The 19,268-nt window shown below is 38.5% G+C and overlaps 1 protein-coding gene across 4 annotated transcripts in view; it reads right to left on the bottom strand.

Annotated features, from left to right (window-relative positions):
- Positions 1-19,268, bottom strand: part of TTF1 (transcription termination factor 1) — a 40,936-nt gene extending 21,668 nt beyond the window's left edge. For 2 of the 4 annotated variants that reach the window (XM_043989654.1, XM_043989656.1), the window contains exons 1-8: positions 19,186-19,268; positions 13,692-13,837; positions 9,276-12,155; positions 7,820-8,037; positions 7,183-7,368; positions 5,166-5,244; positions 2,747-2,877; positions 239-476 (exon numbers count right to left, since the gene is read on the bottom strand). In XM_043989654.1, the coding sequence (XP_043845589.1) occupies positions 239-476; positions 2,747-2,877; positions 5,166-5,244; positions 7,183-7,368; positions 7,820-8,037; positions 9,276-12,148 (3,725 nt within the window). In that variant the 5' untranslated portion in view covers positions 12,149-12,155; positions 13,692-13,837; positions 19,186-19,268. The remainder of the gene's footprint in view (positions 1-238; positions 477-2,746; positions 2,878-5,165; positions 5,245-7,182; positions 7,369-7,819; positions 8,038-9,275; positions 12,156-13,691; positions 13,838-19,185) is intronic. The other 2 variants (XR_006355059.1, XM_043989655.1) reach the window with 2 other exon arrangements.

Below are 19,268 nucleotides of genomic sequence, written 5' to 3'. Positions count from 1 at the left end.
ACCTTCATGAACTTCTGACTTCTTTTATATTTCGTATCTATATTCAGCAGTCATGCTTAAATGATGAGGTACACTGTCAGGATTTGATTGATGTATTGGTTAGTTTTGCTAATCTGCTTTTTTTTTCACTTTGTTTTTTATTCTTTGTTACAAGCAATAGCATCCTGGGGTAGGAGAGAGGGGTGAGGTCTATTTGGAAAAGGAGGTAATGAAATATGAGAAAAATCTTAAAACTTACCACTTACTTTTACACTGCATCCAATTTCTTGTTTCTACTTTGGCTTCTACTTCTACCCAGGATATACCCTTGTAGAGCTGTTTCCTCAAAATTGACAAAGATTCTGGGGAATTGTCTTCTTGGAGCCGAGAATCTATGTCTTCTACCTCTTTTGGTGACAGTTTCTTTAGAATCACTTCTTCAACAGCTTTAATTAGTCTCCGAGTCTCTGCTTTACTCCAAGGACCATGATTTATCTCTATGGACATATGAAAAGATAAGAAGCAATATGACTCAGTGGAAAGAGAGAGCCTCAGAATCAACTCAAGTACATCAGTAAGAACTAAATATCAGCCTTACTTCCAAAACATGCTCCATCTACAGACTCTAGACATTTTCACTGGTTGTCTCCATGCCTGGAATACTTTCCTTTCTCATCTCTACTTCCTGGCTTCTTCAAATCCTGGGTAAAATCCCACCATCTACAGGAAGCTTTTCCTGAGCTCCCTTAATGATAGATTATCTCCAATTTATGCTTTATATATTTTGTTTGTACATAGCTGTTTTCATGTTGTCTCCTCCATTAGACCATGAGCTCCTTGAAAGCAAAGACTGTCTTTTGCCTTTCTTTTCTATGACCAGAGCTTAGCACAGTGCTTGGCACTACTATTAGTTACTCTAAGGAGAAATGGGATAGTAAAGTACAAAGAGCATTTCAGGGGAAAATGTGATCGAAAAGAACTTCAACATCTGAGAATGAAATGAGTATTTAATGTTTTGTCTTCCTAATCAGTAACTTGTGTGTAGGATGACCCTTCCATTCTCAAGCTGACGTTTTATTTAAGTACTGGCACTACAGAATGAAGGCTCCTTATTCGACACACTATCTGATTGACCCAGATAGAGCAAGTCACCTAATCTTTCAGTGTCCCAACCAGCTCTCTTATACTCTAAGCTGAAGAACAGTGCTGATCTACTTCGAGAGAGGGAGTTTACTCGAGGGAAGTTACCACAGCAATGAACTCACAGGTTAGAACAGCAACAAGTCTTACAGAACACATTGATATACCTTTCCATGAACACAATAATATAGAAGCTCCAATATAGAAAGACCCAATGATGGTCCTACATGGATAGCAGAATGAAGAACTATGGTCCAATCATTGTCTGATAGGCTCACAATCACAACTACACAAGACTACAACTCTAGGAGTTAGCACCTTCCACAAATCACTTTTCCTTTCACTGCTTTATGAAACTCTCTAAGTTGCAAAGGTGACAACCTACATTGGTGGACTTTCCTGACTTTGGGAGTTCCTTATACAAACAAAATCGCAGGTCTACTCCCTTATCCCTAAGGGGTTATAGGAGAAAAGTATATTAAAGTAAAAAGAACTGAAGGTAGCCATATGCAATTATGGTATGGAATTTGAGGGTTTTAAAGCCAGAAATTCATTAGCAATAGCAATGTCTACTCATTTTAATAACATCATAAGAAAATAAAACTATGCTTATTAATATCAGTTTTTATTTTGGTTAATAAGGTCCAAATACAAAAATAGTTGTACAGGATGATAGCAGTGCTATTTTTTTGGGGGGGGGGGAATCCCTGCCTGACAGTTTCTCAACCCTTGTTATGAATATACAGTTGTGGGCAAGAAGATAAGTGAAACCCCCTTTCTGAAGAAATCAGGGAATCCTTTGATGTAAGGAAAATAAAAAAATCATTTTTTCCTAGAACCTGCTCATCACCTAAATAAACTCCCTACCAACATAAATGAAAGACCTAACATTGGATTACAAAAACACAACAATGACCCTGAGCCCTCAGCCAAATACCTCCCCTGCTACACTGAAGGGCAAAAGAATCACTAACAAATTTTTGTAATCCCTACTGCTAAGTTTTAAATATTTAGTCATTCAATTAAATAAATTTCAACAAGAAAAGGATATTTCTACACATATTGCTCCCATTGCTATTTCTCAGTAGGGGGGTAAAAAGTCAAAACTGATTCATAGGGAATAATTTTGTTTGCTTGTTTATTTGTTTGTTTTTGGTGGGGCAATGAGGGTTAAGTGACTTGCCCAGGGTCACACAGCTAGTAAGTGTCAAGTGTCTGAGGCCAAATTTGAACTCAGGTCCTCCTGAATCCAGGGCTGATGCTTTACCACCTAGCTGCCCCCATAGGGAATAATTTAACAGATTTCCAATATTTCTCATCAAACTTATATCAATAAATGAACTAGGGGCAGCTAGGTGGTGCAGTGGATAAAGCATCAGCCCTGGATTCAGGAGGACCTGAGTTCAAATCTGGCCTCAGACACTTGACACTTACTAGCTGTGTGACCCTAGGCATGTCACTTAACCCTCACTGCCTTGTAAATAAATAAATAAATGACTAAATCAATATTTAAGAATGCTCATGAAAAATAGAGCAAATAAAATCATTTACAGCATCTAGTTCATATTTCTGAAATGCAGTTCATCAATCTTATTTATTTTTAAAGCAGAAAGTACAAGTCACTTACGATTGCTAATCTGGGAGAATTTCAGTGCCACAGAGAGGCTACTGCGGGACACCATCTCACCAATCTTTTTCCAATCATTTCCATGTATGGACTGGTACTTCTTTAACTTCTGAGTGTCCTTTTTACTATATCTAAGGAAACAAGGTTATAAATCTAAATCAATGCACTTTAAAATATTTTCTTAGCATTACAGAATGGTATAATGGAAAGTAAAATAGATCTGGGTTCTAGTTGCAATTCTGCCAGTGATGAACTCTGGGTAATCTTGGATAGGACTTTTGGGGCCTCAATTTTATTCAACAAAAATAAAATGAAGGAATTGGATTAGACAAACTCTGAAATTCCTTCAAACACTAAGATTCTACAATTTCACTCAGTTAAAGTTAAAATTACTTTATGTCAGTGAGTCAAGAGTTTGTGATTTCACTCGTAGTAACTTCCTCTACTAATTCTAATTTAGTCTTAGTTACTTAGGCTAAGAAAAGAGGCTTGCACTGGAGGTAGGGAGCATGGCCCCACCCTGCAGTGCATGATGTAAGTGTTCCTGATGCAATGTTTGTTAGAAAGCTAGCTAGTAGCCCCTACTAGGGGTAGCATGGGGGTGGGGTGGGAATTGTACCTCTGCATAGGTTAGGTACTGAAAGTGGCCTGAGATAAACAAATTATAAATTATAAAGCATTTATTATACCCCTACTTTGTGCAACAAGCTTGGAGAGATGGTGGGGATACAAGACAAGAGTGTAAATGACTCTTCCTTCAAGGAAATATTGTATGTAGTTGTTTGAATGTTGGCTTGCCCATCAGAACATGAATTCACTGAGACAAAGACCGTATTTTTGCTTTTTTTTTGTCCCTGGATATTAGCTCAGTGACTGGAATATATTAAGTACTTAATAAATGCTTCACGATTGACATGTACATATTTTACATTGCTGAGATGAGGGGGATCAGTAAAGGTCTATATACAAGAATTGTGGTTTGAAGAAAACTAAAGATACAGAGATTTTAAGGAAAATATTCTATAAACTTAAGGCATTGAGCTTATTTTTGATAAACAATATCGTAATAAAGTATATTATAAGTACAAACATATTTACTTTACCTATATACTGTATATGCATTATATATAGTGTATACATATATACACCATATATAGTGTGTATTTATATGTATATATACTTTATCAAGATATTAATGTACTTCTATGTGAGTGTGTATATATGCATATAGGTGTGTACACACACATGTATGGGTATATGCACATACATACACATATATACATATACATATATATCTCCTGTCTAAGAAAATGTCCAGTTGTTTAAAAATTATACTCACTGCTAAGTGATTTCATTTAAATTCTTAACTCTAAAAACTTAAATATTTTAAATAAATACATTTTTCTTTAAAAAAAAAAAAAGAAAGAAAAGAGGCTTGCCTATGCATGGTCACATAGCTGATAAGGGTAAAAGCTGAGACTTGAACGAGTTCTTCCTGTACTCCAGACACTATGCAATGCTAAGAAAAATGCTATTACTATATTAACTATATTATTAATTACTATAATAATGTTATACAAGTAATATATGATAAATATGTAATAACTATATTAACATTATTATACTATACTATATCACCTAAGAAAAACATTCTCAATGTAATTACAATTATTTTCCAACCTAAACTAGGAAGCCTTTTATAGCTTCACAGGCTCTAGAGCTCCAAATGACCTTCAAGATCACCTAATCAAACCCTCATTTTACAGAGTAAGAAACTCAGGGCCAAAGAGAGATTTGTTTAAGATCACAGAGGCACACCTGGGTCTTCTGACTTCAAATCCAGTGCTCTTTCTATTATTAATAATTAGATTATGAGAAGAATGGTAGATTTTTTTCACTATTAGAACTTTTGGATGATTTCATAAGACAAATTATTTCATTCCAAAATTAATCCTTCAGGGTTTTTTTAGTCATAAATAAACCACCTGGAGAAATATATTTATCCTCTCAAACGTTAGTATTATAAAAAAGCATTCTTTGTATGAATCATAATTATGACCTTTAATTGGGGCAACAGCAAAAAAGAATTCCACTGACAATATTAAAATGTTGTTACGTACATTCTATTGCAGAATAGAAAATAAATCAGAAAATAAAATAGTGTCTATTATCTATTATTACATCTCCATATTCAAAGAGAAAATACTACATATTATTAAAAACTTAAAAAATCTTCATTTTATATACTTTTATACTTATGTGAAAATATAAAATATATTTATTTCATGTTAAAATAGAAAATATTTTAGATTTTTTGTACTTTATTGCATACTTATGGAAATATATTGGCTTTTTAATAAGTATCACCACTGAAGCTATTAATACTTTTTGAATCTAATTGCTAAGTTATTTTTCTTACCTGCCTTTGTAATTGTTGATATCAAACATTTTTTTTGCTCTATAATATACTAATTTCCATGGCCGGGGAATACCTTCACCTAAAACCAGAAAGAAAAGTAGTTATCTAGAAAAGATAAGAAGGTATTTTCAGGAAGTGAAAAGAATGAAACCAAGCCACAAAGATAAAAACATCTTGTTAAGTGTTTTTCAACAGAGATCTATGTGTGTCTAGAAATGATTATAACACAATCTGAGAAAATAATTGTACTCCCTTATAGAATGCTTTACGAGATGTCATTTTCAAAGGTAGTGAAGGTCTGCATGGTTCAATTTAACCAATGTTTCTCCTCTCTCCTTACCAAAGGTAAAATATCTATGTCATATCTATATGTTGAAGCAAGCAGCAATGTCTGACAAAGAGTAGGTGCTTAATAAATGTTTGTTGAATTGTAGGGTGACTGAACAGTTCCAGTAGTAGTTCACTTTTTTTTATCCCTTTCCCCCAGAAAGTTCCAAAATTATCCTGCTTGAATTAAAGACAGATTTTTTTTTTTTTTGGCAGGGCAATGGGGGTTAAATGACTTGTCCTGGGTCACACAGATAGTAAATGTCAAGTGTCTGAGGCCGGATTTGAACTCAGGTATTCCTGAATCCAGGGCCGTGCTTTATCCACTGCACCACCTAGCTGCCTCAACAGATTTTCTTTTACAGCATACAGTCCAACATTTCCCCAGAGAGGATTCCTACAACTTGGTATGGGTGCCTAGGATATTAAAAAATTTACAAGATTAAAGAATGCAAATGGGAAAAATGTATTCATCTTTGCAATATGAAAGAGTAAAGAAAAAGATACAGAAACTAATCATGATCAATACCATGTGAGAATGATAGAGAATGACTATTTAAAAGTAAAAAATGACTATTTACCAACTGATATTTTATTGAACACCTAACAAAATTTCCACATTGTAAAGGTTATAAAAAAAAGATAGGACTGAACCTCTAGTTTTTTTTTTTTTTTTAGTGAGGCAATTGGGGTTAAGTGACTTGCCCAGGGTCACACAGCTAGTTAGTGTTATGTGTCTGAGGCCAGATTTGAACTCAGGTACTCCTGACTCCAGGGCCGGTGCTCTATCCACTGCGCCACCTAGCTGCCCCTTCAACCTCTAGTTTTAATGGGGCTTATAATTTAGTTTTGAAAAGAGATTAAAGAGGAAAAAAATAGAGGGAAAATAAAGTAATCAAATGTACGATTTTGCCTGATCAATTCAAAATCACAGATTTCTTAGTATTTTTCTGTAGTAAGCATGTAATGAGCTGAGTTAAACTGGCAGGTGCATATCTTTAAAGGAGGTAAGTGCAGAACCTTTTCCCATGAGGTCATTTGACTCCCTTTACCTTGAATCTACTTATACTTATCAAGCAACCTGCTGATAGTAATTTGGTTTCCCAAGGGCTTTTTGTTTGTTTGGGGCTTTTTTTGCAAGGGGGGTTTTCTTATTGAGAATTTTTTTTTTTATTCTGACCAATAGTCCTGGATATTCAGGGCTATTTGCTGATTTTATTTTTCAGGGTAAATGAATGAAAATTGTTGAGTCTTAAAATTGAAGAAGACAGAATAACTTAGAGAAATCCAGGTTTTACTAGGATGCCAAGGCACAGAGTTTAATAAATAACTGACAACAGTAGCAGCTGGCCTTCCTGGACCAGGCCTTTAATGTTGTGAAAATAGAAAGGTTACATGTACTGTTTATACAACTGCCTCAAGTGACTTTGGTCAATGTGAAATAGTAACTACAGCAAGGACCATCTTAATCAAGCAAACGTCAATGACCTAGTGTGTTATAAACACCATATGTGTATAGTGATATGCACATATAAGTATGTAATATAAATAATATATAAAATTTTGTCATGTTAAGGGCTATGGGAGCTGCAGGATACGATGTTAAGAAATTCTCTATAGTTAATACTGGCAAAAATATTGTTTAAAGAAATGCAGATAGTTAATCAAGAAATCAGAATACTCAACTTACCAATATGGCATCTAAATTGGTGCTTTCTTTTTAAATCTGTGATAACAGATTTCTCCTCTGGATATCTGTCTGTATGAAGCAATTTGTCTGCAGTCTCAATTCCAGTTAAGGATAAAAAATCCTCCACATTTTTCCGTAGTTGTTCATTTTCCTTTGCAGAAAATTTGCCAAATTTAATGGGGACACCTAGAATTTCAAAATGTAAACATGTTTTGTTAAAAACAAAAATTGTTTTCCAAACCAGTATTCTAATCACTTTTTTTTAGCAAGCCAATTACTTTGTTGCTTCCCTAATGAATTCCCAGATACATGTAACCAGCAATAATAAACAATGTGAAGGTGGTTAAAAGGAAAATAAAATTTATGCTAAGACAAATAATTTAGGCTTTGGCCTAAAAGGGGAAGCTCTGAATATTCCAATCATATCAGAACTCTTACTATACATGTAAGGCAGTGTGCAAGGTAAAAATAAAGACATAAGACAAGGCAACAACATTTTAGGTGTTCTTAATCTCTGTTATTTCCCCTCTATCATATAACTGGCAAATCCAGAGTTTTGCTGATTTTTCGGGCATTGCCATAGTATAAATTTTTTTCTCATGAATAATTCTGACTTTCTTACAAAATAAATACTTACCTTGTTCTTTAAATTGCTGAAAACGTTTCAAGTCATCCCTATACATCCGCTTTACTGTAGCAGCTGCCCTTTCCTTCACATTAGGAATAAACTCTTGGAGTTTTTTCACAGCACCCTCCAAATCAACATCTAGATCTGTCAAATCTTCTGACAAATTTTCCAAATCTGAATCATCAGCTTCTTCTGAGTTCCTTCTTTCCTCATTTGTAGATACTAACCTAAGAAATGGAAAGGATGTGAATCTGCATTAACACCATCTATGTAAATTTTATTTTTTTGGGGGGGGAGAGGCAATTGGGGTTAAGTGACTTGCCCAGGGTCACACAGCTAGTAAGTGTTAAGTGTCTGAGGCCGGATTTGAACTCAGGTACTCCTGACTCCAGGGCCGGTGCTCTATCCACTGTGCCACCTAGCTGCCCCTTGTAAATTTCTTTTAACCATTTGCTTAAAATTAGTTTCCTTACTTCAGGTAGATAAATGCTGCTACAAAATGAACTTTTCTGTTTTATCAATATTTATGGTAGCTAGTAGCCATTAGAGGTATACTGTAAAGAGATTCACTTCTCTATTTCTTTGGAGGGAATAGGTCCATTAATTTGTGAGTATGTGTGTGTGGCAATTGGGAGTTAAATGACTTGCCCAGGGTTACACAGCTAGTAAGTATCAAGTGTCTGAGGCTGCATTTGAACACAGGTCCTTCTGAATCTATGGCCAGAGCTCTATCCACTGAGTCACCTAGCTGCCCCGGTCCATTAATTTCAAAGCAGGTATACAGTAGTAGAAATGTACAAACATAGGAAGCTACAGTAAGTAGGGGCTTGTCTCCAAAGGGTTTTGTGCCCAGGTCATTCTGGGATCTGAAGGTATTTCTCCACACCTCTGATAAATAGCTAAATGAGACTTATAACTAACAAATATCTGGTGGGGGAAGGTTAGAGGAAGGAATCCTGAGTGGTTATTTTTCTAAACGAACTGTGTAACCATTTCAAACCATCAGAACTTTGTAAACATAGTAGCTGGGTGAAACTTGGAAGAAAATTGTCTTGAGTTCTAAGGAATCAGAGGTAAATGGTCAAAAGTAAAAGAATTTTAAAAGTGCCATTGTGTAGCAGTGGAGCCAATCAGATTACACAAAGTTGGTCATAATCATGAATAAAAATTCTATTTTCCTGACTCTAGCATTCCAAACATTGTTTAGATTGCTTCCTCATATGGAGAAGGAAATGACAAACCATTCCAGTATCTCTGCCAAGAAAATCCCAAATGGGTTCCCGAATAGTCAGAAATGACTGAATAGCAAATTTAGAGTCAAAGAGACTCATTTGGTGCTTTGTTTATTATTTATTCATTTGGTGCTTAAAGCAACCTTGACTTAAATGAAGGTTCTGAAGTAATAATAAAGTAGCAGAATTCATACATAGAAAGATGCTGTCAAAGCTTAAGATCCCAATATTACCTCTCCTCAGTTTCTACACTTGTTTTGTCTGAGTGAGATTCTTTCTTCTTTCTCCTGGTGTCTTTCACTTTCTCATTAAGCATGTTACCCCTCTCTGAATTCATCACATTGTCAGTCCCATGGACTGTTTTCCTTTTGTCAGAAGGTGCGCCTACAGAGCTTGTACCAGGAACTGAAAAGTCATCCACAGGTCCATGATCCTTTCCAGTTGAAGTTTTTCTCTTTCTTTTCTTTTTCCTTCTAGATTCCACACTGCTTTCATTAAGAGCATGATCACCCTCCAAAGGGTCAGTGTTGTTATCATCCCTACCTGTCTCCCCATGGTCAGAAGGCCCCTCCACAGAGCTTGAACCAGGTACTGAAAAGTCATCAGTAATCGCCTGATCCTTTTTAGCTGAAGGCTTTTGCTTTTTTTTCTTTTTCCTGACATTCTCCCCATTGCTAAGGGTACTCTCACCCTCCACAGTCTCAGTGTTAAACCTATTACCCATTTTCACATGGTCAGAGAAAGGGCTAACCACAGAGCTCGTGCCAGGAGCTGAAGAGTCTTCAGCAAATTCCTGTTCATTGTTAGGTGAAGTCTTTCGCTTCTTTTTCCTTTTCCAGACAGATTCCCCATTGCTTTCAATAAGGGTTCTATCATTCTCAAGGAACTCAGTCTTACTATTCTTACTTGTTTTCCTATGCTTAGAAGACCTATCCATGGAACTTGGATCAAGTGCTGAAAAGTCATCAGCAGGTCCCTGATCATTTCTGGCTGAGGACTTTCGCTTCTTTTTCCTGATAGATTCTGTGTTGCTTTCACTAAGGGCGCTCTCACCCCCTACAGTGTCAGTGTGAACACTAACACTTGTTTTCCTTTGGTCCTGTTTAGAAGACCTATGCGTAGAGCTTATATATGGTATTGAAAAGTCACTGCCTAGTGCCTGATCATTTTTAGATGAAGCCTTTTGCTTCTTTTTCTTTTTTCTGGCAGATTTCTCATTGCCTTCAATAAGAGCACCATTACTCTCCAAAGTCTCAATGTTATTAACCTTATCACACATTTTCATATGGTCAGAAGGCCTATCCACAGAGCTTGGACCAGGTACTGAAAAGTCACTGGCAGGTTCCTGATCATTTTTGGTGGAAGTCTTTCGCTTCTTTTTCTTTTTCCTGATAGATTCGCCACTGCTTTCATTAAAGGTGTTACCATCCTCCAAAGTGTCAATGTTAACACTAGTTTTTGTCATCTGGTCAGATGGCACATCCACAGAGTCTGTACAAGGCACTAAAAAATCAGTAGGTGCCTGCTTACTTTTATTCGAAATCTTTCTATTTCTTTTCTTTTCCCTGACAGATTCCACAAAGGTGCTATTATCCTCTAGAGTCTCAATGCTACAATTAGCTGCACCAACCACTTTCATTTGGTCTGAAGGCACATCCACAGAACTCATCTCAGGCACTGAAAAATCAGCAGCACTTGCTTGATCACTTTTAGATGAAGTCTTTTGCTTCTTTTTTCTTATTGATTTCACATTGCTTTCACTGAGGGTGATATCACCGTCCATAGTCCTGACATTACTAACACCATGACTGGTTTCCATTTGCTCAGATGCTATATCCTTCAAGTTCAAATCAGGACCTGAAAAATCATCCACCAGCACAATATCATTTTTATTTGAAGTCTTTTTCTTTTTTTTCTTTTCCCTGACATATCCTACATTACTTTCGTTGAAGGTGCTATCGTCCTCCAAAGTCTCAATGCTATTAGTTACACCAACCACTTGGTCAGAAGGCATATTTACATAGTTCATTTCAGGCACTGAAAAATTATCAGCAATTGATCGATCATTTTTAGATGAACCCTTTTTCTTCTTTTTCTTTTTTCTGACTAATTCCATATTGCTTTCACTAAGGGTACCATCACCCTCCAGAGTCTCCACATTACTAACACGATCACCTATTTTCATCTGGTCATCTACAGAGTCCACATTGGGCACTGAAATATCATAAGTGGCTACCTGATCATTTTCATGTGAGGCTGTTTCCCTTTTTTTCTTTTTCCTGACAGATTTCACTTTCTCTTCCTCAAGGGCCCTATCAGCCTCTATTGTACTAACTTCATTGACCACCTGTGTCCCACTGGTGTGAATGGTCACAAGGCTTTCATCAGACATAGAAATATCCTCAGATTTCATATGGTTTGTATCTGAAGACCTTTTCCTTTTGTTCTTGGACTTTGACAATCTCATTATATCAGTAGATACTAATGGTTCCCTAATCTCACCTTCTCTTTCTAAAGAAAAGGTGGATTTTTGCTCTTGGGAACAGGAGCTCAACTGAGAGGTTGTCTGTATAACATTGAAATTTTCCTTTCTACCACTGACTTTATGGAGTTTCTCCTTAACTTTGTGATCTGGATCTTCTAAGTCATTTTTATTAGCTTCAGAAATTGAATGCAGTTCATCTTTTTCATTTGATTTTGGCAGCTCATTCCCTTTTTTCATATCTATATATACAATATCAACATCTTTTCTAAAGTTCTCCCTTTTCATACTTTCAATATTTTCTTTATCCACAAGGACACATATTACCCCCATTTCCTCCTGTATATCACAGGCATTTTTCTTTTTTCTCTTTTTGGCTGTAGTGGCATCCTTTAGGATTTCATTGTCACTGCAGATTTCTGATCTGATACAGGTAAAATTGGGGAACTTGGAATCTGTTTGGTCTGTAGTACTCTGAGAATGTTCATCAAAAAGCAGGAGAGAGTCATCAAAATCTTTCTCATTAAGCTCTTTATTCCTTTCTCCAGTTGCAGAGCTTTCTCTGTGTTTTTTCTTCACAAAATTTGGAGCATTAATTTGAAATCTGCCAGATTCTTCATCCATTTTGTTCCTGCAATGAAACATTTTCATGAAGTAAGCTAGCATAAATGAAAAGATTTTATTTTTGCAAAGCACGTTCATTTATCATGACATGAAGAAATGGTCACAATAAAGAAATTTCACTGTAAGTGACTGAACTCCAGACTCAGGGTTTAACACACTGTCTTATATATTTAAAATCTGTTTTAAGTCAACCCTTACTCTCCAATGTCACAAGACATCCTTGCAACTGGAATTCTAATATAAGACAGCCCACAGCTCTATCAAGTATCCTGTTTACATTCCATCCCTATAATGTCAAAGGTTGGAAGGATTATATTGTGTTGATATGCAATAATGGTCCATGTGATAGCCAATTCTAGAGCAGAACAGAGGACCTTACAGTAAGGGTTTAATGTATTTAACTTGGAGTGATTTTCAACATCTTGGAGTTTAAATATTGATATTCTCCATGCAAAATGAGAAAAGGTCTTTTACCTCCTAGCCCATTCCTCATACTCCTTTGAAAAATAATGTCTAGGGGCAGCTAGGTGGAGCAGTGGATAGAGCACTGGCCCTGGATTCAGGAGGACCTGAGTTCAAATCCGGCCTCAGACATTTAACACTTTCTAACTGTGTGACCCCAGGCAGGTCACTTAACCCCAAATGCCTCACCAAAAAAAAAGAAGAAAAAAGAAAAATAATGTCTAATGGTTTCATTGCATCTCGTTTTCTTTTCTTTCTTTCTTTTTTTTTTTTTTTGGTGGGGTGATGAGGGTTAAGTGACTTGCCCAGGGTTACACAGCTAGTAAGTGTCAAGTGTCTGAGGCCAGATTTGAATTCAGGTCCTCCTGACTCCTGCATTTCATTTTCGATAGCATAACACATATTCCATAAAGGATCTCATTTATCATAGGCACAGCAAATGCTTCCCTGAAAGTCACGTTGTGGTAGCTCATGAGAGTGTAGAGGGGACTCTGGGATTTGACAGCAGAACAAGATCTCTAGTAGATTCAAGCTGAAAAAAGGCTTTAAGTGATAGCCTGTACACCTGTTGTCCATGAAGTTCAGAAAGGATCATCAGGTGGCTGTGGAGTGACTAATATTTTTGGCCATAGTAGCTCAAGGAAAACCCTTGCTTATAGTACAAAGGGGCTAAAAGCTACATCAGGGGAGGGAGTCTGCTAAGTGGAAGGAAAAAAAAGTTATAGATCATGTATTCAGAGCTGGAAGGGACCTTAGATGAGGAAACTGAGGCCTAAAGATCTTAAATGACTTGCCTATGGTCACAGAGCTGGTATGTATGTAAGAGAAAGGACTGAACTCAGAACTTTCTTCTGACTTGCAGTCCAGCTCTCCATCCACTAAACTACTCCTAAGGGTTTTTTGTCATTTTTTTTCTCTAGCAAATAGCAGACTGCCTTGTGCATTCTGGGTGCTTAATATCTGCTAACTCATGATAATGACTAATAATAATGGCAACAGCAGACTGTGTTTTCAGTGTTCAAATGCTAAAAAGGCAAAGAAAATATCCAATTATTTTTGAGAAGGAGCTTCTCATACTTACAGCTTCCTAATGGTGAACCTGGGCACATCTAACGATGAGAATGGTTAATAGGAACCTCAGCTTCTATTCTTTCCACTTGTTTGTGTGCTTCTGGGTAAGTGGCTCCTAGGTTATTGGACTTAACTCTTCCTATCTCCCTGTCCCATCTGCAAAGGGAGAAGCCAGACCATTAAAATCACAGAATGACAGAAATGCAAAGTGGTCATGAATCTCAAATGCTGTCTCCCACAAAATCTGACCAGATAGGGGCAGTTAGGTGGTGTAACGATTGCAATGACGCCACCTGCTGGAGACTTACTGTAGCAAAGCACCGCCATGAGGTGAAGGCCTCTGAGGGCAAGTCACGTGGTCAAGGTCCTTAGCGTCAGGAAGTGATGCTTGCTCGTGGGTACTGTCTATCAAGGCTACCAGCCATTCAACTTGAAGAGCCTCCCATTTCTGGGAGGAGGACACGAAGTAGGAAGTGGACGCTGGAGGGGTGCTGTCTCTTTTGGTTCCTGACCTCGCCATGGTGGGTGGGATGATGGGGTCTCTTAGAAATAGTTAGATTTTTACCTTTCTCTCTGATCCTCATGCTCTTTAATAAATACTTAAACATTTAAATATTCTTGCTAAAGCTTATAATTTATTGGCAACCACTCATTAGATATTTTAGACAGTATAGCTAGAATTTTAGCCCCTCTCAAAGAGGCGAAGTATATAGCACACCGGCCCAGGATTCAGGAGGGCTTGAGTTCAAATCTGCCCTCAGATACTTGACACTTACTAGCTAGCTGTGTGACCCTGGGCAAGTCACTTAACCCCAACTGCCTCACCAAAAAACCCCCAAAACAACAACAACAACAATAAAATCCAACCAGATACAGGAATCCCAGATTCAACAAGTGGTTACCAGCCTTTACTTTGACTTTTCCCTGTGACTGGGGAACTAAGCAGCCCATTTCAGTCAGTAAGTTAATAAGCATTTATTAATTGTCTATTTTGTGCCAGGCACTGTGCTTAGTGATAGGGACACAAAAGGAGGCAAAAGACAGTTCCTGCCTTCAAGAAGTTCATGGTGTAATGGAGAAGACAACAAATACATACAAACAACCTATATACAGGATAAATAGGAAATAATTAACAGAGGGAAAGCACTAGAATAGGGATTGGAAAAGACTTGATATATAAAAATGGAATTCAAATTACCCCCTATCCCCATCCCTTTCTTCTCTAAACTTCTCTATATATGTTGAAAGCATCAAGAGAAATGGGATTTTAGGAAAGTGGAATTTTAGTTGCAACTTGAAGGAAACCAGGGAAGGCAGGAGGCGGAGATGAGAAAAGAAAACACTCTAGGATGGAGGGGCTGAGAGTGGAGTGACGAATGAGCTGAAAGATGGATGGTTTTGTTTGAGGAACAATAAGGAAACCAATGTCACTGCACCAGACAGTATGTGGTAGGATTGGAAAGGGGGGAGGGCTAAATTATGATGGTCTTTGAAAACCTTTAGTATGAGATCCTGGAGATGAAGGAGCACAGAGGATGGATTGGAATTGGGAGAGACTTGCAGCAGGCCGACCCACCAACAGGCTGTTACAGTAGTTCAAGTGCAGAGGTGATGGGGACCTGTACCAGGTTATGGCAGTGTCAGGAGAGAAGGGGACATATTTGAGATGAGGCTAAGGTGAAATTAACAGAGGGGGGGAGGGCAGGAGGATTTGAAAGATAGCGAGGGGGGGCAGCTAGATGGCACAGTGGATAAAGCACCGGCCCAGGGGTCAGGAGGACCTGAGTTCAAATCCGGTCTCAGACACTTGACACATACTAGCTGTGTGACCCTGGGCAAGTTACTTAACCCTCATTGCCCGGCCAACACCCTCCTCCCATCCCTCCCCCCCAAAAAAGAAAGATAGTGAGGACACTTTTGGTTCAATAGATTTCCCTAATGAGGATAATCCCCACAGTTGTCATTTAAAAAGTTTTTTTCTTATGGTTATTTTATGGCAACTGCTTGTTAAATCATGCTTTGTTAGCTATTTATTCAGAATGAACTACTTAAGATTTACCAGAGCAAGAAGAGCCCCAGGTAGGAAGTGTAAAAAGATTGAGTCTGAGGACCTAAGATTGAAATTCAGCTCTTCTGCTTTCAAGTGCTGTGATAAAACGGCAATTCAATTCAACTACCATTTATTAAATAACAAGGCAAGGTTCCAGATGCCACAAATATAAGGAAAAAATGCAACAGTCCAAGCTCTCAAGGACCTTACTCAATGGGGTGGGGGAAAGGGAGAATACAATGTTCAAAGATTACTAAATACTAAGTAATAAAAAGTAATTTCAAGAATTGGGGAGAAGAAACTAGGAGGTTCATTGCAGTGCTGGGCCTGGACTCAGGAAGACCTAAATTCAAATCCAGCCTCGGATAATGGGCAAGTGCCTTAATCTCTGGTTGCTTTAATTCACTAGAAGGAAATGGCAACTACTCCAGCTATCTTTGCCAAGAAAATACCATGGGCAGTATGGTCCACAGGGTCACAAAGAGTCAGAAATGACTTAACAACAACAATAACAAGGGGCTCAATCAAGAAATTAAAAATTTAAGATATTCCAGGTACGGGTGGGGTGAAGGCACTACCAGTGGAAGGTGGGTGGTAGGAGATGGAATGTCTGGTTGGCCTGTCAGGTTGGAAAGGAGAGTGCATAAAAGGAGCTTATATGAAATCAGACTAGACAGACTAGACAAGTGGAAGCCAGATTTTGGAGGACTTTAAAAAGCAGGGTGAGGATTCTGTATTTTACCCTAGGGGGAAGAGGGAATCATTAACGGTTTCTTGGTAGAAGAGTGATATAGTCAGACCTGCGTTTAGGAGTATCCATCTATTCAGTAGCTGTGTAAAGAAATGGAACTAGAAGCATGGATATCAATTAGGAGGCTACAGCAGTAGTCCAAGTAGGAAGCATGAAAGTTTGGAATGGAGAGGAAATACATGTGAGAGATGTTGTAGAGATAGAATTTAAAGCACTTAACAATTAACTGGACATGGAGGAAGAAAAGTGAAGGAAGAGTCAAAGATAGCAAACCTAGGGGACTAGAAGGATGGTGATGCCCCCAACAGAAACCACAGAATCGAAATGGGGAGGATTTGGATAGTCATGTTTATAGGCAGGGGTTGAGGGGGCAGAGGTGGTGCAGTGGATAGAGTACAGAGCAAGGAATCAGGAAGACTCATCTTCCTGAGTTCAAATTGTTATGGGCCTGAGGTACCTCAGAAGTTTTCTGGGGGAACTCAGGGAACCTTCTCCTTGAGAAGCTAAACCAAAGGACAGACACAGACACACCTAAAGAAGCCAGTCAGGGCCCTCACCCCTCCGGGTGCTGCCTGAGAAGGCGACAGAGCTCCAGAAGTCCTCTCATTCAAGCTTTCATTACAGCTCCCCCTATCCCCATCCCACGACTAATGGAATTATCTCCCCAAGAGGTGGGGGAGACTGGCTTTAGGTGTGTCTGTCCTTTGGTTTAGCTTCTCAAGGAGAAGGTTCCCAGAGTCCCCCCAGAAAACTTCTGAGGTACCTACCCCAGGCCCATAACAAAATCCAGCCTGTCTCTTACTGTATGACCCTGGGCTTAACCTTGTTTGCCTCCATTCCTCAGTATAAAATGAGCTGGAAAAGGAAATGGCAAACTGCTCAAGTATCTTTGCCAAGAAAACCCCAAATGGGGTCATGAAGAGTCAGAAATGACTAAAACAACTAAACAACAACAAAAGGATTTGAAAACGACAGCAAGTGAAATAATGACGAAGGAAAAGGATCAAGAATCCAAGAGGAGTTGGCCTTAACAACCTCCACCTTTGCATCAAAGCCTGGAACACAGGAAGAGAGAAGGGTATGAATGAGAACAGGTTTGAGAGCTAGGGCAAGGAAGAAGAGTCAGAATTCACACAGATGAGCTACATTTTTCAATAAAATAGCAAAGGCCTGTGGAACTAGCAATTTTGGAAAAAAAAAAGGTTGGAATAATTGTTGTGTAGAGTGAGAAACTAAGTTAATAAGACAATTGCAGTAGTGAGGCCCCACTGGTTTTAGTAACCATAAGTTTTTTTTGTTTTTGTTTTGATGAGGCAATTGGGGTTAAGTGACTTGCCCAGGGACACACAGCTAGTAAGTGTCAAGTGTCTGAGGTCGAATTTGAACTCAGTTCCTCCTCAATCCAGGGCTGGTGTTCTATCCACTGCCACCTAGCTGCCCCCAGTAACCACAAGTTTTAGTAATTCATATGTGCAGTGAGGATTTTCCAGGGTAGGGGTTGAAAATGTGACTTCACAGGATAAGGAGACAATGAATTCAAGGCCAATTGTTAGTTTATGATTGAATTGGTCAAACACAGAGATGAGCCCAGAGGTGGGATGATGAACTGAGAGAACATGATGGGGTCTTAGTACTGGAGTTCATGGTGAGGATAAATAATAGATTTAGGATTGTGGGGAGAGATTAAAAGATAGGAGATTTTGATTAGAGAGAAAAATTTTATAGTCCTGGATAATAGAAGCAAAATAGTTATATACTATGATTGTAAGCTGGATTTTCAGTAAGAGGACCTAGGTTTGCAATGCACCTTCACCATTTACCATTCTGAGAAGTCACTTAACATCTCTGGGCCTCAAATTTCCTCATTTGTAAAACGAGGATAGATATGACCCTTACTGTCCCTTTCCATCCTAAATCTATGACAATTACCACCCCCTTTGTATGACTGAGGTGGGGTGAAGGTGTAGACAGATCATGAGTGTGTTGAATTGGGAGGACAGATATTATTTAGACACCTAGGTAGCATAGTAGATAGAGCACTGAGCCTGGATTCAAATCTGAATTCAAATCTGACCTTGGATGCTTACTAGTTTCATGACCCTGGGCAAGTCTCTTATCCTATGTTTACCTCAGTTTCTTCATCTCTGAGATGGGGATAATAATAGCACTTACCTCTCAGGAGGTGAGGATCAAGTAAGATAACAATTGTAAATCCCTTAGCACGGCGCGTGGCACATAGTAGGTACTTATAATACAAATATTAAAAGTTAGCCACTGCTACCATTAAATGAGATAATTTGTAGTGCACTTAGACCATATCCAGCGCATAGCAGGTACTATATGGATGTTGGCTACTATTATTATTACTATGATCACGTGAATGAGGACAAGCATTGAGCTAACATTGTAACCTCTGGGGTTGGACTACATGACATTTAAGGTTCCTGCTTGCTCTAAATTGTACGGATCAATAAAATTAAGGCCGGCGAGGTGGAGGTGACTTAGCTCGCGGTCACGTGGAGAGTGAATGGTAGGGCTGGCTGGGACTGGAACCCAGGTGTGCCGGAAAACAGTGCCTGGCTTTTTCCTCGGCACCACACCTCCAGACCACTCCTCACCGCTCCGAAGAGGGAGAAGACAACAACTGAAAACCCTCGGTCCCAACCGCGCCTCCCTCAGCGCTGAAAAATGGCAGTTACTCACTTCCAACGCGCTCGGCCCGCCACAGCTCCTGAGCCGCCACCCAACTTGGACTAACAGGTAGCTAACCACGACCAGCTTTCGCT

Source organism: Dromiciops gliroides, chromosome 2 (assembly GCF_019393635.1).
Source record: "Dromiciops gliroides isolate mDroGli1 chromosome 2, mDroGli1.pri, whole genome shotgun sequence".
Taxonomy (NCBI): Eukaryota; Metazoa; Chordata; class Mammalia; order Microbiotheria; family Microbiotheriidae; genus Dromiciops; species Dromiciops gliroides.
This window is presented reverse-complemented; position numbering and strand designations above follow the sequence as displayed.